The sequence below is a fragment of the Apiospora phragmitis genome (genome assembly GCF_038363925.1).
Source record: "Apiospora phragmitis strain CBS 135458 chromosome Unknown utg000002l:1.0-5516284.0:1.0-5523493.0, whole genome shotgun sequence".
NCBI lineage: Eukaryota > Fungi > Ascomycota > Sordariomycetes > Amphisphaeriales > Apiosporaceae > Apiospora > Apiospora phragmitis.
Genome location: NW_027117400.1, coordinates 492,341 through 513,979, shown reverse-complemented (window position 1 = coordinate 513,979; position 21,639 = coordinate 492,341). Strand labels below are relative to the sequence as shown.

The following is a 21,639-nucleotide window of genomic DNA, read 5'->3' as shown; positions in this document are numbered from 1 at the left end:
GCCTTCTACACCTGTTTAATAGGGTTCAGATCGGGTGAATAGGCAGGCCATTAAATCGTCCAGATGCCCTTTAATTCGAGGAACTCCTTTACGGGGTTAGATCGATATATACGCGCGTTATCCTATATAAAAGGGTCCCTAGGCTCGTAAAAAAGAAGAAGGGCAGCCTCTAAAACCTCAATATACCGGGTAGAAGTAAAGCCGCCGCCTGGAGAGTCGGGATCTCCCCGGCAAAAGATAAGGGGGAAGTCCTAGCCTCTCTATCCCTCTGCCACACTATTACCTACACCATAAAGCTAATCCGAGGCCTAAAATAAGGTTCAGGGTTAATTAGGTCCTTCCGGAAGCGTTCTAAACAGTACCGGAAGACCTAACGGCCCGGTATGTACGGTGCATTCTAGATCGTGCATTCGTCGGAAAAGAGGCAGAGCATCAGCTGTCTCAAACGCGCCGGCGAGGACCAATAACGGCAGAAAGAGAGTCTCTCTTTGGCGTCATCATTCGTTAAGAGGATGCACTTCGCAGCGCGCCAGTGGCCGATCCTCCTTTTACGTAGGTTGAGGCGTGCGGTGTCGACGGAGAAGGAGCGTGGTCTGGACCCTAGCATCACATTCATGTCTAAGCAGAGCTCCCTCCAAGTAGCACGGGGCTTCCGGCGTACCAACTAAAATAGATAGCGCTCTTACCGAGTCGATAATCTATGAGGGCGACCAGGTCTCGGCTTCTTTTTTTGGTGTTTTTCGTTCAATGAAGCGCTTCACGAGGTTATTAATAATAGCTGGCCGACGCGTACCAAACGCGTCGGCAATGGTGCGCCTTGGTACACCGGCGATGGAGAGCGCGGAAATGGCCGCAACAGCTTCGGAAGAGTATTCGCCATTTGGCTTGCGATCTGCGGTTAAAATACAACCGAGCTCGTTTAAATCCATGTTGATTTAATAGAGTTATAGTGAAAGTAAGTTAGAAGGAAGGAAAAGATGATGAAATGAGATTTGAGGTGTTGGTGGTGCGTGCGCAGACTTTTACGAGGTCACTTTACCTTCCCCCCAGTGACCGAGAACAAAGATGGACAGGTTCTACGCCCTCCCCCCGGTCAGCGAAAAGGACTTCATCGCCGGCCTGGTCCCAACCACCTTCCTGATCTACCAGGCGGGCGCGCACCCGGCCCAAGACAACCCCCATGACGCAGCACGACGACTACGTGCGCCTGTCGTTCCTGCCCTCCTCCTCGTCGCGGCGGCGGCGTTGGCCTGAGCGTGTCCGAGGTCGAGAACACGATGCGGCGGAGCGCGAAGCTGCTGCTGCACTACATCGGCGGCCTGGGCGAGTGGGGCGACATCCACCATGGAAATAGTGAGATCAGTGTCCTCGTGATATGCCAATGTGAGCTGGTCTACAGAGAATTCGTGTGGGCTCAAGACGTTTCCGAGTTCAGTTATGGCCAGCCAGAAAGCAGTCTGTTTGTACACTTGACCATGGATTTGTAATATCACTTTTGGCGAGAGCATTCTGGAATATTCGTTTGGCTTGAAGCAACGAACATGATGGCATGTTCCTCAACTAGACTCCCTATAATGACCGGCCACTTAACCCCATTACCCTTCTCGTCTCACTCTCGGACACTCCCATCGTCGATTGCACGAGTCGCCCCGCGAGGTCGGCATGATGGCCCAGTTCAACAGTACGAGTAGCTCGCAGCAGCAGCAGCAGAAACAGAACGCCCGGCTGGCGGACTGAGTCTGGTGAGGGATACAGCAGAGGGATCCGGCCAAGTTCCGCTTCGTGGTGCATCCCATCACTCCAGCTGACAACCTGGCCTAGGGTCAACAAGAGACGGCGCTGACACGTTGAGGGATATGTAAGTTACATGAGGTCAGGAGGGTCAAGGTAGTAAGGACGATTATTGAGAACCTTTGCTGCTAGTAAAGAAAGGACAAACCGGCGTGTGCGGTTACTGGACCCCAATTAGCAATGAGATATCTGAAATGAAATGGCTGGCCGGCAGTGTAATGGCGGTTGGAGAACTGGCTGGTACTGGAGTAGTTGGCATCTTCCCCGGATTTCCCAAGAAAGATAGAACTATCTGAAAGATTTGCCAGACAGCGAGCTCCTCATTCAAGTTCACCACAGTGGATATGTGACACTGGCCCCAATCATGCTTGGAACAACCGCCAACATCATGCCCTGTCAGCTGTAATTCCGCCCCATCCTCGCCTGGGCCCGGAAGAGTGAGGATAGACAACGCCCCTGTCTCCTAGATAGGTATCCAGCCTCAGTACATTCGAAGCCAACAGTAGTCAGTCCCTCTCGCACCGACATACCTCTCTACCTTCCATGGCTCCGATCCAATAACCATAAGACGCAGCAGCCCTGGAGAACTGCCAGACCCCAACCAACTGATCCTGGATCACCTGCGGCTTCATGAAGGCATATCTGTCTGATCGTACTAGGATACAGTGAATCGATTGAAGCGATGTGCCCGCACATCAAGGGAGCAGTAGCGAAGAGGGGCGTTCCAAGCCCACCACCAAGTGGCAAGGAGAATAGCAGATTGGACAAGACATCAAGCGAGGCTAGAGTGGATAATATCATATAGAGCTACATGCTGTAGTTGCGGGAACTAATAAGCTGAAAGATATCAACTAACTAGAAACGATACCAGGGTGGACCCGCTCCAGATAGGGGAATACGACATTGTAGATGGTGGGATTATGGCTGGGGACGATGAACAGGTTTACCCGTACTGCGAGATCAACCTACTGTCAGCATTCGCAGATGAGCCGTTCATGGCGCAGTTGTACGCAATGCAATATACACCGTTTTCCCAGGTACAAGAAAGGCAAGAACTGGCAGACAAATAGGACCATAGATCACCAGGAACAGACATAGGTTTGATGGGCCAAGTGCCTCTGATGATGTATGGATTGGCAATCAGCAGGGCTACCGAGTCTTCTGGGTATTGTCTTCAAACCCAGCATATCCGTCCTGCCAAATGTGGGAAGAGTGTAGACCAGAAGAATACGAAGCATTACCAAACTACTGCCGACGGATGCAAATCCGGTGCAAATTCATTGCCGCATGGGCATTCCATTGCTACCTAGCTGCTCTGCCGTATCCATAATGCGTCCATCGCAAGCTCTTAACGAGAAATCCATACGCGCATCGTGTAAACCCTAACCGTGAACGCCGTCGATTGTATCAATGTGAGAGGAAGAGGGACGTCGCTCAAGCCGACTCGCCGAACGTGTTCTCGCCCGAGTAGGTGATGTACAGGAAGCTGGTCGGTGTGTTAGTCCGGGTCGCCAGTACATAGTCATGGGGAAAAAAACACGTACCCATCCTCGTCCTTGTGCTCCTCGTAGATGCTGCTCATCAAGGCAGCGGTTGGGGGCAGGACCTCATCGACGAAGATGAAGATGGCCTTCTCGGGCGACAGCTTGATGCGCTTGCGGATGACGTAGACGAACTGGCCGACGGTGAGATCTGCGGGGACGAGGTACTTCTTCTTGTCGATAGTAGCGATGTCAGACTTCTCGACCTTCTCGCAGATGACCTAGAAGCAAATGTCGTGTCAGCAACTGGCTCATAATGTGTTGGTCGGTGAATATGATTATCCAAGTCGGATCAAGACATCGAGGCAAGAGATTCGACGATGCGGCGATGGGCGTTCGGCGTTGGGTGGGGTTGATTAGACGGAGAGATAGGCGCTTTGTAGTTGCTGTGTTGTCCTGGAGTCGTTGGGCGCCCCAAACCAGGCCAGACGACCATGGTAAAAGACAAAGACACGATGCAGATAACTTACTGGAATACGGTCGGCGTATTTCTGTCGGATGCGCTCGGCCTCGGCCTTGCGCTTCTCGAAGGGGTGCTCGTCCTTGAACTTGGAGCGCATCTTGGCGGTGATGAGTGACGACTAGCGGTGGAGGTTGGTGTTCTTTACTTGGGAAATCAATACCAGTACTGTGATGATGAAGTGTAGGTGATGCTAGGTTAAATGACGATGGTGATGGGATGTAGTTGTTGGAGGGTGCTTAGAAATAGGAAAGAGGGATGGTTTGGGGCGATAAGGTGCCTGCCTGGTCGAAACAGTGCCACCGGTTCGGCGGATGACTGATCGGCCTGACTTGAGGTGACTTCACACTACCACCCGAATGGGTGTCTGCCTACCTAATCCAGGCGCGAACGAACCTCCTGACTGGGTAACTGCACGTAATGGTATGTATCTAGGGAATGACTGGGATTGACTGTATTGGGGAATGTATTTCTGGTTGATTTAGACTCGACTTACCAGGATTCCGCAGGTACGGATGGGAAGGCTGATGGGAATGCGTGCAAGTGTTGAAGATGTGGATGGGAAATGGCTTCAACTTACTGTAGAGTGTTGCAGGTGATTGATTGATTGATGGGGGAGTTTGGAGTGACGACTGACGACTGACATGGGGTGGAGGTCTGCCTTGTAAAGTGGGTGCTGCGCCTGGGACCAGACCGGTTGAAAGAGAAGCGAGGCACTGAAGATTGAATAAAGACAGGCAAAAGGGGATCCTCTGATTTGGTAGGAGGGGGAGGCGGGACACATAGCGGGGCGGCGACCCCTTCTTCCTTAAGGAACACTCTCTGACTGACTGAAGAACGTGACCGCCGTGGATATGACCAGACGAATTCGGCTTAACGCTCCCTTCCTCTTTGTGTAAGCTTCAGCACGGGTCATGTCGGTGAGCAATCACGAGTCACTTTTGGCACAGTCACCGCCACAAAGAAAACAAGAGCGTGGGAAACATCGGACGCAATCTCATTAGTAGATTGCCCGGTGGCTGGCTATGGGTTTGTGGTTTGTTACCCGCATGGATATTGCGCTCATGTTTGCGTTCGTAGGTAGGAAAGCATTATATCATCCCCGAAGTACTCCGTTGTAAGTCTTATCGTTATCGGCATCGCTATCGTAATCGTACATTCGGGGGAGAGATAAGCATAAGCATCAGTGCGGGGTCGGGGACTTCGGCTCGAGTCTCAAAACCCACCCTCGAAGCGATCTATTTTGAACCATCGAAAGCGGCTCAGCTGGGGAACTCCGGATTACTGGATGCAACCTTTGAAGGCTGGGTTGGTCGACACTTGCCTCATCATGGGGACCAAGAAGCCGGGTCAAGCCTGTCATCTCCCTCCCCTGACTAAGAATGAAAGCATCCTACATACTCGACCCAAGCTGGCGGATGAGGCTGTATATATCGAAATCGGATGTCACCATGTTAATCCAGCCGTTCGTATTGTCGGGTCTCGAGCCTCGCTAGGACAGCCACGTTTATCGGTGTTCCAGTCCCCGGTGCCGTTCATGAAGCCCAGCTGAGGCACTGTCTCTCCACCAAACGTATTCCGGGGAAAAAGAAGCAAGCATGGGCGCCATCCCTTTCCGAACTCCCCTCGCTTTTTCCCAGAAGGGTCTGCTTGCCTCGGCTCGCCCGAGGGGTCCATCTTCGTTGTTTGGTTACGATGATATGATGGTATGATGAGAGGGGACATATACCAGACTTCCCGCTCGTTGAAGGAGGTCCAGCTTCGAAAGAGGGAAAGATCCCCCCCATCCAGACTTGATCAAGATGTCTGCCCCCGTAATCAGCAGTTCGGGAATAGTAACGACCAATGACGAGCTCGCCCCTATACGGGAAGCAAGGGGAATTCGGCTGCTGTGTCACCACCCTCATGGCATTCGATGGCTTCATCTGACATCCGCAATGAAGCCGCTTAGCCAGAAATGTACTTACAGTTGGTGAGATCCTATTGGGTTGCCGCTGCTTACATCCGCATCTAGACCAGTGTATGTTCCAGCTCTCACTGCCATCAACATGTCATCACTCGGACCCGAGACTTGATTACCTGCACGACACGACAAGACACAACACTACGCCGAATACTTGCTTGTTGTCGCATAATATTGATTGCGTGACGGTAAGGCTCTGGAGAATAAGAAAGCACAACTTGAACGGCATGGTAAGACTAGAGAAGGTAGAGTATCTCGAATATGAATGTCGAAGGGTATATAAAGGCTCCTCGATCCAGCTAAGTCAGGTGTCTTTTCATGCCGCATCTCACATCGTCAAGCTTCACCCTCCAACAGATAGCAGCAAACTCATCCCGTCCGCTCGACCATCATCCCCGAGACCTACCCCTCATCATTACCACTCAACACCGTGACCCATCAGCCTCCAACATGCGTTTCCTCACCTCACTCCTCTTCACCGCCGTGGTCAGCGGAGCCTATGCTTCTCCCCACCCCAACCGGACGGTGGCTATGGCGGCAAATGCCTCACGAAGTCCGATGTCGACGACATCACCAAGAACTATGCGCAGGTGATCGGCAACTACACCGAGGCCCTGGCCGACAGCTTCATCGCGGAAGGCTTCCAGGACACGTCCGACTCGATCAACGTGCTGGCGCAGCAGCCCCTGGGCAGCGTCACGTTCCCCAGCAAGGCGGCCTTCAAGGCCGGCCAGAGCCAGCTGCCCAAGATCCCGCTCGTCGTCAAGTCGGTCAACGCCGTCACCTGCGACACCATCGTCCTGCGCTGGACCCAGACCTTCGGCAACCCGCCCGCACCCGCCCAAGGTATCAGCATCCTCGTCGTCGTGTTCGACAAGTCCAAGGGGTGGCAGCTCAAGACGCTCTACACTGAGTTCAACAGCTTGACCTACTTCACCAACACTGGCGGCAGTTGCACTCCTCCTCCCCGTGCCTAAAGCGTTGTTCGGATTTAGTAGGGGGCTCTCCTCTTCGGTCGTTGGGGGCGTTGATATGCGTCTCAGCCAGTCCTAGGCGGGGGTGGATTCGGAGCTGGGAGAGCCTCAACGGCCAGCCAGTCTCATAGCCGATGAATGTCTTTCTACTTCTTCTACCTTTGTCTAATATTCAATACTTTTACGGTTCCCGTCCTGACCCTTCCTGGTACTGCGAGTTGCGAAACGTTTAATGACGTGATGATGGTCTGATGGCGAATGTAATGCGATATGTCTAAGGACTCTTTGGCCGAGCCTGGTTTCTCGCAACTTACAGCATATCGCCCCATCCCCCCCTTGTTTGACCAACTTCCGGTGAGGCCTTTCGGGCGAACTAGCCCCCGGTTTGGTTGGTTGCGTACGAGTCCTCCCAGGAACGTCTGAGACTACCTTCAGGTATAAGTTGATGCGTCACGTATGCTCAACGCGATGCTGGGTATCGCTTGCTGGCATAGCTGTGTATCTGTCCGACTGGCACTCGATTCGTGAATTCGTCTATACATATTCAAGAGGTAGGTTTGATCATCGATGTTCGATATAGGCTGATTGTGCTTCGAGAAGAGACATCACTGGATCCGCGAACAATGACACATGGCATGGAGAGACTTGCCCGTCGTATGTACGTCTTGCGCGACCATCCATCTTATTACTCTTCTGTGAGACTTGAGCACAACATCCAATGCTAGATCGTCAGATTGCTCGGATTCTATCCACGCTCCGCCATGTGTACCCATCCTCTTAGGATGGCTGGATGACATTGGAAGAGGGCGACTGCTGCGACGGCGACGGCATCGTAATATACAATATACATATCTATTGAATACTACGACTCCTGTCCACGAAGCAACATGCACATAGCCATTGCCACATGGTACAGGGTCAGGACCAGAGGGGATGTGAAATTTATATCGAGCGCATTGAATATAGACTGGACCCGAAATGATGCAGGTGAGGCACCAACCAAAATTCACAGTATATACAGTAATAAGCTTCATAGCTCTCACCACCAAAAAGATGCACGCTTATGGTCTGTTGGCCCAATGGCAAGGCGTCTGACTACGATTCGTGTAATCAGGAGATTCTGGGTTCGACCCCCAGGCAGACCTAAAATTTTCCTTTTTGACAAATCGCGTATCAATGACACTACAATATAGATAGGTACTTTTCCCCGAGTCTCTTCTCTACATTTATGCTTCTGCATCGTCTTCTTTTTCTTTTTTCGCCATTAAGAGCCATATTCACTGATGAGATTCCATGGCATGTTACTTGTGTAATAGTTTCGGTAATCTGCGAGCCTGCTGCTGCCAGGGGCGCACGGCGGGGAAGATGGTACAGTCGCTTACTGCGTCCATATTGACCACCTGCAACCTTACGCGACTAAGGGGGAACACGACTCGACCTAGGAGCTTGGCCATGATAGGGCATCACAGCTCTGTGTCGTCACCAATCCCAAGCTCTCAGCGCCAAGTTCACTGGTGATGATGATTTGGGCGGGTATGACACTTTTCGTCTTTTCCCGTACTCCTCTTCACTTTGTAGCCCTGGGGCGAATGAGCACCAGGCTGTGGGGTTCAGCGCCCATGCAAGACTTGGGTATCAGCGATAGCGCAATGCGCCCGCGAGAAAGACGCTCGATTGTTCCATCGTTGGACACTACCTTGTCCATATCTGCATCGCGCTGACTCTCGACCACAGCCCTGATGAACTTTCCCTTCTCGATGCTCGGGCCCCCCGTGCCCCTTCTACTTAAGTTGGTCGCCAGGAACCCGGGGGAGATGCACTACATAGGTCCTGAAGCCGGCGTTGGCGAGCCGCCAGGTCCTGTTGACCATCATCATGCGGTTCCCCATAATGACAAAGGCGGGTAGATCCTCCTCCTCCCCAGGCCAGTCAGCGGCCGGCGGGGTCGGGCCCCCCGAGGAGAGCTTGTGTGTCGCTATGTCCGCTGCAGGCTCGACAAGGGGCCTGTTCGTGAGGAAGAGAGGAGTGGCGGGTGCGAAGACGGTCGCGTCATGACGCGGGCTTGCCGCGGGCACACGTTGCCATCGAAAGGCTTTGTTCCAAGAGTGCGCGCAGCGAGATCCGGTCCCGCCTTCAGCCCCCCCCCCCAGTCGAACGCGAACGAACGGCTCGCCCGTGTCGTTGACGAGGGGCATCGAGGCGGTCGTGTGTCGAGCTGACTTGTTGAAAGCCCACCCTTCATTCACCTCTAACGACTCATCGCTGGCGATGTCGACATGGACTGCCTCAGTGCCTCCATGAAGCCACGAGGGTCCGGCACTTCTCTGCCTACCCTCTCGATGGCGTATTGGGCTTTCTCCAGCGATCGGCAAAATTCTACCAAGCCGAGTGCCGAGTCACTCATATTCATCCATGCATTGAGAATATTTGGTACTTAGCTTACTACTCCAGGTGAGGGTTAGGGCGGGTATGAGGGTCCCGAGGGACCGTAGGAAGGCATTTTCCGTTTAAGAGGACAGCACGTCGGATGCGACTTCCTCCGGGTCCATTCTTAGCTTGAATACCTTCAGTCTCTTCATCAGTCTTCGTAATTTAATCCAATGAGCGAAGAAGAGATTACAGTATTAATCGCATAGAATATCCAAAAGACTAGTAGATTAGACAAGTCGTCAATGGCAACGAGCGGATGCGAGTGTGTTAGTTTGGTTAGACAGTCGCATTGATGTCCAAGAAGCGCACTTTCCTCGTTGCCGTCCGTGGCTTGCAGTGGCGTACCGCACTTGCGTTTAGGGCAGGTTAATTCGTTCCATCGATCATCCATCCACTTTCCAGAATCCCATTTTGATGCTCGTCAACGTCAACTCACCCACTCTGCGAAGCGCTTTTTGTCTCGTTTTGTTGTTTCTCCTGCTTATTTATCTCTTAGTCAGAGGCTTCTATCCCACTCATCCCGGTTTGCGATGATGCCAAGGAAATACGCTCGACCCGCCGAGACGGCACGATCCGCCTGGGGACATCTGGGTTTGCCAATCGTGCATTGCCGTCGTGGCGCATCTGTCATGTGTCGTCGCCATGAGACCAAACAACCCTCATGCAACGGCCAAGGTGCAGTTGCCGAAGCCATATCGACGATGGGCTAGACCTCCGGTCATTTGCACCTTCGTTAAACTCGACGACACCAGCGTTCCGGCATTCAAGGGTCGCCCTACCAGGAACATCGTATCAATGACGGACCCGCGTTCGGTGGTGCCGCACCGTCGAGCATCCATCGAACGAATTGCTCGTGTTTTACTAGCGCAGGCGTCCCTATGCATGCCATAGTTCCTCCTGGAAGGGTGATCAAATCTCAAACGGGCTCAGGTCGCGTAGTGTCAGCTGCCTGGCTGGAGGAGGCATGACTGTTTTCGAGCTCCTGCATTCTAGAGAGAGCTATTGCGCAGCCAAGACGTCCATTTTCGGCTTCCCCGACTCCCGTACGCCCATTCATTTCATCTTGACGTCGCCGCGATCGAAGCGTGAGACCGGATTGAACCCTGCCAGAGCTACCGTCAGCTCAAGCCTGGGAGATTCATTGAGATAGACGGTCATGGAGTCATACAATTATGGACAAGAAGTGATGCACGACTGCGTAAGAAAGAGTAATAGGCTGTGGCGTTTGGGTTGGGGTAGTGGATGTGACACTTTTGACTTTGGGGCTACTAGTCCATCATGCTATTATCACCCGACAGTGGGAGTTTTAGCACGACCCGCACTGCGTCGGGGTTCATCCCGACAGCTAAACCCTTTGGGAGGGTTTCAATTCGTAGGACCGTTACGTGAGCCCTGCCATGCCATGCTACCCACGACTGCTGCGAAGAGGAATCAATCAAGCGTCGGACAGCAATCCGATGACCTCAGTTGCGCGAAATGCTCTCCAAATCTCTCTCCAAGGTCTCCAACGGCTGGCTATTGCATTCAACCTGCCCGCCGCACTTGCTACTCGCCTTTGCCCGGCTCACACAAAAGCACGCCTCGATTCATGCCTTGCTCTTATACTTGAGCATTGCGAATCAGCCACAGAGTGGAATCGGCCCCTAGGATTGCGATGGGGCGGCCTGTAAAAGACGGAGCTCCCTGAACTGGCCTTTCCGACCTTCAATGCTTTCTCTGCGGCAGAACCCAGAACCCGTAATAATCCTGGGGGAATTGCTCGACTGTTCTGCCATTCGACTGGCCGAGCGCGCCCATACCCAAAACAAAATCATTGCAGGCCATGCTCTCCACCTGCTTACCGGTCTCGTGGGATCCCCGAAACTTTATGAAGTGTGATGAAGGCAGGAAAGGATCCATTGTTAAGATCCGGCCTCCGTGAGAGAAAGCAAGAAAAAAGCAAGCATACATCGGGATTACGGAGACGGATACAGATATCCCCCTACCCCCACACACAGCCGCCGACTCAAGAGTATGTCCACAAGTGATCTGGAGTCGTCACTCCATCGTTTTCGCGTCAGTCGGACAGAACCGACATTCAAGACTGAAGACACCCCGTCGTCTATGTCACCTCCGTCATTAGCACATGAGCAGCCAAGGTCGGCCGTCGGCGGCCGAGCGACGCCGCCAATCGGTGGAGCGGGCGACAGTTGCCACAACAAGCCTACCGGTCTCCCTCCGCCAGCAGCAACGTCATCATCCTCTAAATCCATCCCGGCATGTGACCGCTGCCGCTCCTTCAAGAAGAAGTGCTCGCGGACATTCCCCGTATGCTCGCTGTGTGCTAGTGCCGGTCAGCGCTGTTCCTTTTCCACCCCGGCTTCGTCGACCAATGCCCAGATTCATCATCTGCGGGCGCGCGTCGAATGGCTGTCGCGCTACATCAACGAGGCCCTCCCCATAGGCCCGGCCGGCATTGAGGCGGTCGAGACGGGCACCGACATCAGTGAACTTCTATTACTACAGGGGACTTCCCCGGGTCTTTCCCAAAATGGGCAAAGCCCGGCGGCGTCGGCCATGTCGGCGGTGGCAGCGCGACAGGCTCAGCAGCTTCAGCAACACCGTCAACTGCCACCTATGCACGAAGACCATCCCATGATGGACCACACGCAAAGTACTGTTGAGGTGAACATGAACAACAGTCAACCAGCTTCCTCGCCCGATCATCATTCTATCGCCCATGGCTCCGTGGAGAGCTACAGCGATGCTCGATCAGTTACGTCTACGATGACCGCACAGCGGCTGCCGCAGGACGCGGCGGCTCGGCGCTTCGTCGACGCCTACTTCCGGAACGTCAACCGCGCCTACCCGTTCGTGGATCGGAACAAGATCCTCCACGATCTCGAAGTCATTGGCGACTTCGCCCAGCGGCGGCGGGATGCCGATTCGACATTGCTCTACCTCATCATGGCCATCGGCTGCACCACCTGCAGCGCGCCGGGCAGATACCCGACGATACTGCGCTACGGTTTGACGTTGCTTACTCGGACATCATCCAGGAATGCCTCTGCCGGGAGAGCATCGAATCCATACAGATCCTCGTCCTCTTGGCGCTCTACTCCCTGTTCGACCCTGCCGGCGCATCGGCCTGGTCCATTGTGGGCATCGTCTCGCGGCAGGCGATGCTGCTCGGCCTGTCGCGAAGGGCCTCGGACGAAACGACGTTGTCGGCAACGGCCATCGAGTTACGGCACCGCCTGTTCTGGAGCATATACGTGCTGGACCGCATGATGGCAACTTCTCTGGGCTTGCCGGTCGCCCTGACGGACGAGAATATGGACGTGCCTTTGCCAGGCCTGACGGTGGAGGAATTCGCATCAGCGGAGCGGTCGCATTTTGCCACGATCTTGCAGACGAGCCGACACGTCATTCAGCTGCGGCAGATGGAGGACCGCATCCTGCGTCACGTGCACTTCCGCCGCCAGGCCGAGGTCAGCTCCCTCACCTATGCCGATCGCCGCGCCATCCTCCAGGAGATGCGCGCCGACATTGAGAACTGGTACAGCAACGGCTGTCTCGTGTCACCACTGGAGCCCGACAACGTACCCATCCACAACTCCATCACCTGGCTCAGCGCTCGCTACTACTACCTGCTCCTGCTGCTGTATTACCCGTCGCACTTCAACTCGCAGCCGAACAACGGCAGCAGTGGTGGCCGGGGCGAAGGCGCAAACGGCGGTGTCGTGTCCAAGGCGGAGCTGCTGCGTTTTGCGCAGAAGCACCTGCAGTCGACGTCGGCCCTGTTCAACCAGCGCCAGCTGCCCCTTAACCGCGTTACCTTGAGCCGCCTACTACCGGTGGGTCTCGTGCTTATCCGCAGCTTCCTGGCCTCCTCCTACTGCAGCGGTGGCGAGGGCGGCGTGCCACGTGTGGGCTCGGGTGCTGCCGCGGGCGACATGCTGCCGTTCGCTGCCCGGGAAGACGTCGCCGTCCTCATCAGCATCCTCGACGCCTTCCCCGAGGGCTGGGACAGCGCGCGGCACGGGGCCCAGATCCTCCGGCAGTTCTTGGGCCTACTCAACAGCATCTCGACGGCGCCGCCGCGGACAACCACACCGACATCATGCCAGGACATGATGCGCCCCATCGTGTCGGCTTACCTGGCTCTGATGCAGGATGCGCTGGGCAAGGCGTCGTGTTACCGCTTTCTCGACGTTCCCGAGGACGACGACAGAGAGCTAGGGGCGTCGGCCAGTTCCCACCAGCCACACTCGCAACCACAGCATCAACAGCAGCAGCTGCAGCCGCAACAGGCACCGACGACGATGCGCGGGCGGACGCCTTCGGTCAGCATGGGCGGTACGGACGTCGGGGGCGGCATAGTGTAATGACGAATGAGAATGCTGTAATGAATTATGTCAACGGGAATGGCGGTTGGGGCTCCATTGAGCTTGATTTCCTATAAGTAGTAGCGTGAGAAGAATGACGACCGACCGGACAACAAACAGTCGCGTGATGTGGTGAATGATAGAAAAAAAAAGTAGATGTGGCTCGTCTAGCAATAAATATTATGATCATGAATGAGAGAGACTATACGTCTCGTGTGCTTTCCATATATATGTTGAAAGTTTGATGAAGTTGGCTGGCCTGCCTGGTGGTGGTGGTGGTACAGCATTTGTTTTCAAACCGAAAATCCGATGGCTCGTTTCTTTTTCCAACTTTTCCGGGCCCCCAAGAAATGCCAAGCATAATAGCTACTTACTTAGCCACTTATGAACATTTCTTTTTCTATCCGCCTCGTTACTATTGGGAAAACGGCTTACGTCTTTATATAGGCGAGAAGGTGCCTCCTTTTTAGGAGCGAGAGAGAGAGAGAGAGAGCGAGAGAGACGAGCGTGTGCGCGCAAACTCCGACGCCAAGCGGGAGTAGGATTTCCCTGGTTCGTATCTCCTCCCGCTCGCCGCCAAAATCGTCGCTGACTGGTGGGTTTGGGTTGGATCACGCAAACCGTTGGGGAGTCGGTTGTCGGGTCTGCACCGACTGTCGCACTAATCTCCGGCAACCGGGCACACGTGAACCTTCTATTCTGGGGTAAGTAAGGTCAGCCAAACACAGCGGTCCTATTGGGGGGGTTAGGTAAGATGTTCGGCGATAAAATAGAAACACATCCCAACTATCATGATGGAGATATAAACCTGATTGAGAAGGTGGTGATTCTTGGTGGATTGTTTCGGTGGGGGATGTATGTTATGCAGTACAAGTGCATCTTGGGACGAGAGGGGTGGTTGTTCTGCTGGCTGTAATGTTCTACTGCTCGGCTTGACCCATTGCACGCAAAGTTCTAAAGACCGATAGTTTAAAAGAAAGAAACCTTTTCGCGAAGAACCTCAAGGATATCTCCAAACCATCATGGGGGGCGATGATAATGTGCAATTCGTCGAGATCAACGGCGCCCGCCTGGCCTACCGGATCGCGGGCCCTGCGGACGCCCCGTTGTTCATCACGCTGCATGGCGGCCGCGGCATGGGTGAGTTGCAGACTTGCTTACCAACATCATCCATCATGCCCTTCGTTTCTGCTTTACGCCTCCCTCTGTGCAAATCCCGAATACCGAGATTAGATCCCGGGTCATATTTCATCAGATTGGGTTTCATCCTTATTACCACCTACGTTACCTAGTCGGTCTGGTTTAGGCGCATAATATGTCTTCTTTGGCCGGCTTTCCCTTGGCTGTGTGCCTCATTGTGCACTTACACATACATACCCTCCAAGCCTGTCACGTCGGGCTGTTGGCCGACGATCTGCATAAGGGAAGGGAAAGGGCTTGCCTAATAATTGGTCGCGCGGACTAAAACACAAAACAGGCGACCACCGCTCCGACTTCAAGGCCTATAGCCCGCTCTCCGTGGGGGACGCTGCTAGCAGCGGCGGCGGCTGTTACCGCGTCCTCTCGTTCGACTACCGGGGCCACGGCCGGAGCTCCGCGACCAGGCCCTACACCTTCTCGCAGATCGTCGACGACGTCGAGGGCATCCGCGCGCACTTTACCAACAAGGAACGGGAGAAGGTTGTCATCTGCGGTGGGAGCTTTGGTGGGTTCTTGGCTTTGCACTATGCTATCCGGTATGCGGATCGGGTGCGGCATCTGGTGCTGAGGGGGACGGCGGCGAGTTGGCATCGTGAGTCTAGATATGGAGTTCCATTTTCTTCCGCCACACCCCCTTCTCTTCAATTTTCTTTTTTCTAGTGAGAAGGTAAGTGTAGGTATGTGTGTGTGCTATGCTTGCTGACTGCCGAAACCAAACACCACCAACAACAGAGGAAGAAGACGCCATCAAAGTGCTCGAGCAGCGCCTGGACCGGGCGCCGAGTTTCTCGGTCCGGATGCTGCGCGACAAGGTCTTCGGCCGGTTCGCGAGCGACCTCGAGTTCCGCCTCGTGCACCTAGCCATGCTGCCGCTGTACAGCGAGGCCTTCGATGCTGACCAGGCGCTGCAGAGCTGCCTGGGGAATGTGTACAATGCCGAGGCGCATAGTGAGTCCGTCCGTCCGTTCCGGTGAAGTGGCTACGAGAGTGTCGAAGGAGAGAGAACGAAGAAGCAGGTGAGAAAACCCAATTAATCTAGGAATTAGATGACCTCTACTCGGATTCGGAAAAGTACTTTGACTACCGGGACCAGCTGTCCCGGATCACGGCCAAGACGCTCGTCATCGTCGGCGACAAGGACTGGATCTGCCCACCAGGTCTGTCACACAGTTCCTCCACAGAAAACGATGCTGCGTCATTATCACCAGGCGGCAGACCACTGACATGCGAGAAAGCAGAGAACTCGGAGTTCATTGCTTCCAGGATACCTGGCGCGGCGCTCATGGTGGTCGAGAATGCGAACCACAGCGTGCATCTCGAGAAGAACGAGGAGGTCATCGCCAGGATCCGGGGCCATTTCGAGACGTGATGAGATGCTTGCATACATACTTACGCTGAGAGGGAGAAGTATGCTTCTATAGCTCAGGTGCTGGACTGACATGTTGTAAGTAAACCACGGGTGAACGCGGGATTATCCACAGCAAATAAGCGGGCGCATGCGTTGACACCTTCGGTATGACGCAGGGCTCCAAGCGTGCGTGCCAAAGAAGATCCAATAGAGGCAAGAACCTACATAAGTACTTAGGTGAAGAATCATACTGCTTTGAAATCTTGTACGTTTGGTATGTTTCTACTGTGAAATGGTCGGTATTCCAAAGCATTTGACCACCAACGGGCGTGCAAAATGAGTCGAATGTTGGTGCTGTTTGACGTCGGACAGCGGGGTCACGTCACTCACTAAATTTTGATTCTTGAGAGTCCGCATTTATGCCGGCCGCAAACATACACCACACCAGCAGAGCAACATACATCGACGTGAACAGGCCTTGGAAATTTGGATTGGTTCATCTTCTATTTAAAGAGCACACTTAATTTTGCCAGAACCATCTCGAGCTGCAACGGAAGCTTCGCAATCTATTTCCAGAGGATCTGAAATTTATAGTTGTTCACGTCCGGTGGAACCCCACCAAGAAACGGCCGGGCCGTGGAAAAAAAACGTCGACAGCTTCCATCTCTTCTACGGAAGCAAGCAGTAGGAACGAACCATGACCACGCCCAATGAGCGGTACGCCGCCCTCATCCACTGGGTCGAAGAGGCCGGCGGCAGCCTGCACCCGTCGGTGGAAGTGTACCAAGACGCCGTGACCAAGGGCTCCTTCCGCGTCAAGGACGGCGGCGCCGTCCGCCTCGGCGAGACGGTCGTGACCCTGCCCATCGCCCGGAGCCTGTCGTACCTCAACGCCATCTGCGGCCACCCGGACTTCCCCGCCGTCCAGCACAAGAGCATCTCTGGGAAAACCGACGACAACGATTGGTTCCCCGCCGCGTTCCTGCGCGAGGTCCTGCCGCACGTCGTCGGCCGCTTCGTGCTGATGCGGGAAGACCTCCGCGGGCCCGCGTCGGCCTGGTGGCCCTACCTCCGCACCCTGCCGCAGCCCGAGCACGTGGCGGGGATGCTGCCGGCGCTCTGGCCGGCCGACGACCTCGAGTTCCTGGTGGGGACCAACGCCTACGTCGCCGTGCAGGAGATCAAGTCGACTCTAAAGAAGGAGTACAAGCAAGCGATAAAGCTGCTCCCCTCATCGGATGCGGCCGCCTACACGCGGCCACTGTACCTCTGGGCCTACGCCATCTTCACAAGCCGCAGCTTCCGCCCGTCCCTCGTCATCCCGGATGCGGACGCGCTGGCGCTGCCGTGCGAGATCGACGACTTTTCTGTCTTGTTGCCGCTCTACGATGTGGGGAATCACTCGCCGGTGGCCAGGACGGCGTGGAGGACGGACAGCGAGACGCTTCTGTGCAGGCTAGTATCTGGGCAGGCTTGCGAGTCCGGTAGTCAAGTGTACAATGTAGGTTTCTTTCTCTCTCTACCCATCACTTAGTCACTGCCTAGCCTGCCTCCTGCCGATGCAGGCACACACACACATACACATTCACCCCACAAAACAAGAACGCAATTATTTACTTACATGAGAGGCTTTCTTTCTACTAGAACTATGGCATGAAAACGAACGCCGAACTGCTTCTGGGCTACGGCTTCATCCTGCCGGAAGAGGAGTATCTCCATAACGACTACGTCCACGTGCGGACCCGCGCGACTGACGACGACGACCTCGCGGGCACGCACCTCGTCTCGCTGCGGCCCATGACGGACCCCACCTCGGTCGTGGGCCGGTCCAAGCGGCTGATTTCGGGTGACGACGTGGCGACGCAGTTCGCCCACATCCAGGACTCGCTGGTGACGAGCCTGTACGAGGCCATTACCCGCGCCGCCGCCACCGCGGCGGCGAAACCGATTTTGAGGACAGCGCGACCATGGACGATATCATGGCGGGCCGCATCGCGCCGCCGGTGAAGGAGCGCATCGTGCAGGCGCTCGGGTCCAAGCTGGCGCAGGACCTCGACGTGCTCGAGGAGGTCGAGGAGCCCGACGCCGAGGCCGAGGGGCTCAATGCGAACCAGCGGCTCGCGGTGCGGTACCGGCAGCAGTGCGTCAAGGTGCTGGAGAATGCGCTGCGGTGTCTGGCCAGTGACGATGAGTAGAACCCATTCGTTGCCCGGCCCCCTGGCTGCTATTACCTGTAGGGCGGGCTGTTGTTTGGCTGATAGAGAATGAGGCCGGCTCCACAAGAAAGTTAGGGCTTGAATTTAACAGTATACTAAGTACATGCAGTTGGTGTAATGGGTCGGACCCGGTACGTCCCCGTCTGTCTGTCCGTTTTTAACCGATGTTAACATGTATCATCGTCAACAGTATACATACCTATACTTTCAATAATTGGGGGCCAATAACAACAACCTGTCAAAGTAGCGCCGTACTGGGTCTTTCGTCCCTTCATCACAGAGGGGCTGGGCCGCAAATAATTCACCGCTCATGCCACCCACAGAAGAAGAAGACACAGAAAAAAAAAGTGAACAGACTGACAAAGTCGGAATGTACCGGCGAAGCTGCAGTCGGGTCGACATATCGGAAGCCAGTCGTTCTGGCAATCAACGTCAGCAAACTCCTGGAAGCCCAGCTTTGGACCTTGGCACTACAGCAGCCAGCGCCCTATCGAGCCTAGGCAAGCGCTAAATCGTCGTCGGCCAACAGCCTTTTGCTTGCTGGGCAATCCTTGCAGCAAATCTTGGTCCGGGCAAGATTGTGCTATGTGAGATCAAGTTCTGACCATGCAATGAGATGAGCGTTAGCAAGATTCGTTGACGGCTACACACATACTCAGTTACACTCGCAAACATGTTTTGCCAAGGAATCGGACATGCTGGGTGCGCCACATTTGCGTATCGAGCAAGCCCATTCAGGGCGCTGACTCGGGCAGCAGCAGCCCTAGCGCAGTAGACAGTCACCTAAAACAATAACAACAACAAGAACTGAAAAAGCAAGCTTCTTGAATTCAAAAAGTGGTCGACTACTAACCACTGGTGCAGCGTGCTAAGGGGGTATCATCGCCTTCCTTAAGTTCGTCGTCCGATCAATCTTATCGCCCGCCGCCCAATGTTTTCATGCCCAATAAACTCCATGCGATACGAGATTCAACAAACCAATGCCCGTGGTAAAACCCAGTTTGCGGCTGGCTGTGTTTGCTCCTTAATACCATCCGCCCAAGATAGAGTGAGAATTGAAAATGCCTCACCCCAAAGCAAAATTAAGCAAATAAACAAGGAAACACAAATCTAGTATCCAAGTAATCAATCTCGTAGTAAGATCGCTCGCCCGCTGCCCAAATTAATTAACACCTGCCAAGGTCCATCACTCAGCCCCCGAAACGTGGCTGAGATACCGGTTTTTCTTTTCCCTTAGTGATTCCTCGGGTGCCCGGCAGAAGTTGCTGTGGTTGTGGTGTTGCTATCCCTGAGAGCGTAGTCCGTGTCATCGGGGAGGAGCACCATGTGTTCGTTCAGGAGATTCAGGCAGGCTCTCGACGCTGTTGTTCCCGTTCGTTTGGGTCAGCCAACCAGATCGTAGAATTGAAGACAGACAGACAGGCGTATATGCATGCATGCACGCACGCACACCACACGTCCCAACATGCCGGGAATATAGAGAATGGTATGTATGTGTGGGGAGAGAGAGAAGAAGGGAAAAAAGAAAGAAAAAAAACTCACGTCGTAAACTGGCATCGCCCGACTCGAGCGCGGCGCTCATCCGCGCCGAGTTATAACACCCGTAGGTCTGCTGCAGCTCCAGCATGCGTCTCCAAAGGCGTTCCGGATCACCGCCCGCGCCCTGCTCGAGCGCGCGGACGGGAGTGGCGGCGCCGGCTCGCGAAGGTGTCCAGGGCCTCCTCCGAGTTCGCCTCGCTCAGCGATGAGGTGATGGTGGTGGGCGACGGCGACCTGTTGCTGCGGTGCAGACCCAATGCGGCTGCGAGCATCCTCCGGTGGCTGCCGCTGCTGTGGCTGCCGCTACTGCTCCGTCTGCTATGCCTCGGTGCATCTTCTGAAAGGTTGCGACTACTGGTGGTAGAGTATGAGGAGGAAGAGGAGGAGGAGGGGCAGACTGGTGTTTTTGATGTCGATGTCTCGGTAGTGGTGGGGGCGGGTAACGGACACGGCGTGATAGCGTCGATGTCGTCGTCGGAGGCCGAAACCGACGATGATCTGCTGGAGAAGCGCGGCATCTTCTTGTGTTGTGGTTGCTACTTTTGTCCTTTCTCTCTCTTGATATTTCCGCCCTTGTTGCTCCTTCTCAGCCCTATGTGTATATATGTGCTGGTCTGAGGTTCGGTTGGGATGACTTTGTTAGTTGCCCAAGCGTAGTAGCGTTGAATTTGGTGGGTGGTGGGGTGTGATATATAAACACAGTGAAGTATTAGATGTGGACAATGGTTTAAAAGATTTTTACCAGGTTAAGATCGAGGGATGTTTCCAGGTCTTAAATACAGAATGTACAACAAGCACGAACCTATTATTACGAGTAGCATGGGTTATGGGGGTCCAAGTATGTAAGTACTTTGACGAGACATGAGTGCTTCTGGTCGGAGGGGGGCGGCGAATGCTACTGGACTTATATAACTGGAAGCGATGCAAGATGTCATACAAACATCCCCGGCGCAGTATGCATGCACCGATTATTGAAAATATCTGGTAATCCCCGAGTAATAATACGGAGACCTATTATTCATTATTGACTTGACTTGACAGAAGCCTAGTACTAAGGTGGTAGTAAATAAACATTCGATCGGGAAAGGGGGAGGGAGACAAACGGGAAAAATCCTGTGATGCGCTGTTGCTGTGTCTGTTTGGGTGTGTGCTATGCTGCTTGCTGCTTACTGACTAACGTGCATGCTTGGATGAAGTAATTTTTGCATTATTTTTACAGGGCCTTGCATGCCCAATCAGCCAGCGTTGGGCTTTGCATGTCTTTGTCCCCTCAAGGTCCCCTAAGCTGCTCAGGTTTGCTCACACACTCCACTTTGGGTTCCTAGTCTAGCCGGACGACGCCCCGTCGAATACCCTTCGCGTTAGGGACAGCTAATGCAGAGAGAGGAGGGAGACAAGAACAACGCTCCCGCATCTGGATGGATGGGCGGTACATCCCACATGCCAAGATGCTGTCTCAACTTACCCCTAAGTTACGTGGTACATGCTAGGTCAGGTTCCAATCGTCAAGCTTGTCAGTCGATAACGGAGACGGCGACACCATCTACAAAGCTTGGCGTGGGTCCGCGTCTCCAGATAGATGTGCAAGTGTGCGGATGTCTGGATATGGATTGGATGGGTGAAGGGAAGAAGAAGAAAAAGGAAGTACCTGCCAAGCTGCGTATCTACAGGTACGCATAAGCTCATTTGATTCCACATCTTGAGATGCTCTCAGCTGCTCCCCTTCGGGATGATGAGTCTTGGGGTGACAGACAACCTTTATTGAACCGCAATCTAATATGGATTTATCGAATCTGGCAAGACTCAATTT

The 21,639-nt window shown here is 54.2% G+C and overlaps 10 protein-coding genes across 10 annotated transcripts; 6 read left to right on the top strand and 4 right to left on the bottom strand.

Annotated features, from left to right (window-relative positions):
- Window positions 1-1,065: 1,065 nt before the first annotated feature.
- Window positions 1,066-1,254, top strand: PG994_001043 (uncharacterized protein; the record flags this gene model as incomplete). The annotated part of the gene is made up of 1 exon (XM_066852452.1): window positions 1,066-1,254. The coding sequence occupies one exon, from the start codon at window positions 1,066-1,068 to the stop codon at window positions 1,252-1,254; it is 189 nt and encodes a 62-aa protein (XP_066720593.1).
- Window positions 1,255-1,277: 23 nt separating this feature from the next.
- Window positions 1,278-1,487, top strand: PG994_001042 (uncharacterized protein; the record flags this gene model as incomplete). Its single annotated transcript, XM_066852451.1, has 1 exon — window positions 1,278-1,487. One exon carries the CDS (start codon window positions 1,278-1,280, stop codon window positions 1,485-1,487), a length of 210 nt encoding a protein of 69 aa, XP_066720592.1.
- A 1,738-nt stretch (window positions 1,488-3,225) lies between these two features.
- PG994_001041 (Autophagy- protein 8) lies at window positions 3,226-3,906 on the bottom strand (the record flags this gene model as incomplete). Its single annotated transcript, XM_066852450.1, has 3 exons — window positions 3,803-3,906; window positions 3,336-3,553; window positions 3,226-3,277 (listed from the first exon to the last, which is right to left on the bottom strand). The coding sequence occupies exons 1-3, from the start codon at window positions 3,890-3,892 to the stop codon at window positions 3,226-3,228; spliced, it is 360 nt and encodes a 119-aa protein (XP_066720591.1). The 5' UTR covers window positions 3,893-3,906.
- Window positions 3,907-6,205: 2,299 nt separating this feature from the next.
- PG994_001040 (uncharacterized protein) lies at window positions 6,206-6,732 on the top strand (the record flags this gene model as incomplete). The annotated part of the gene is made up of 2 exons (XM_066852449.1): window positions 6,206-6,241; window positions 6,310-6,732. 2 exons carry the CDS (start codon window positions 6,206-6,208, stop codon window positions 6,730-6,732), a joined length of 459 nt encoding a protein of 152 aa, XP_066720590.1.
- Window positions 6,733-8,510: 1,778 nt separating this feature from the next.
- PG994_001039 (uncharacterized protein) lies at window positions 8,511-8,924 on the bottom strand (the record flags this gene model as incomplete). Its single annotated transcript, XM_066852448.1, has 1 exon — window positions 8,511-8,924. One exon carries the CDS (start codon window positions 8,922-8,924, stop codon window positions 8,511-8,513), a length of 414 nt encoding a protein of 137 aa, XP_066720589.1.
- A 1,939-nt stretch (window positions 8,925-10,863) lies between these two features.
- Window positions 10,864-11,058, bottom strand: PG994_001038 (uncharacterized protein; the record flags this gene model as incomplete). Its single annotated transcript, XM_066852447.1, has 1 exon — window positions 10,864-11,058. The coding sequence occupies one exon, from the start codon at window positions 11,056-11,058 to the stop codon at window positions 10,864-10,866; it is 195 nt and encodes a 64-aa protein (XP_066720588.1).
- A 114-nt stretch (window positions 11,059-11,172) lies between these two features.
- Window positions 11,173-13,526, top strand: PG994_001037 (uncharacterized protein; the record flags this gene model as incomplete). The annotated part of the gene is made up of 2 exons (XM_066852446.1): window positions 11,173-12,045; window positions 12,132-13,526. The coding sequence occupies 2 exons, from the start codon at window positions 11,173-11,175 to the stop codon at window positions 13,524-13,526; spliced, it is 2,268 nt and encodes a 755-aa protein (XP_066720587.1).
- Window positions 13,527-14,548: 1,022 nt separating this feature from the next.
- Window positions 14,549-16,095, top strand: PG994_001036 (uncharacterized protein; the record flags this gene model as incomplete). The annotated part of the gene is made up of 4 exons (XM_066852445.1): window positions 14,549-14,666; window positions 15,004-15,318; window positions 15,459-15,674; window positions 15,773-16,095. 4 exons carry the CDS (start codon window positions 14,549-14,551, stop codon window positions 16,093-16,095), a joined length of 972 nt encoding a protein of 323 aa, XP_066720586.1.
- Window positions 16,096-16,771: 676 nt separating this feature from the next.
- Window positions 16,772-18,269, top strand: PG994_001035 (uncharacterized protein; the record flags this gene model as incomplete). The annotated part of the gene is made up of 3 exons (XM_066852444.1): window positions 16,772-17,575; window positions 17,719-17,975; window positions 18,035-18,269. 3 exons carry the CDS (start codon window positions 16,772-16,774, stop codon window positions 18,267-18,269), a joined length of 1,296 nt encoding a protein of 431 aa, XP_066720585.1.
- A 1,254-nt stretch (window positions 18,270-19,523) lies between these two features.
- Window positions 19,524-20,347, bottom strand: PG994_001034 (uncharacterized protein; the record flags this gene model as incomplete). Its single annotated transcript, XM_066852443.1, has 3 exons — window positions 19,524-19,651; window positions 19,833-20,008; window positions 20,064-20,347. The coding sequence occupies 3 exons, from the start codon at window positions 20,345-20,347 to the stop codon at window positions 19,524-19,526; spliced, it is 588 nt and encodes a 195-aa protein (XP_066720584.1).
- Between the last annotated feature and the right edge of the window lie 1,292 nt (window positions 20,348-21,639).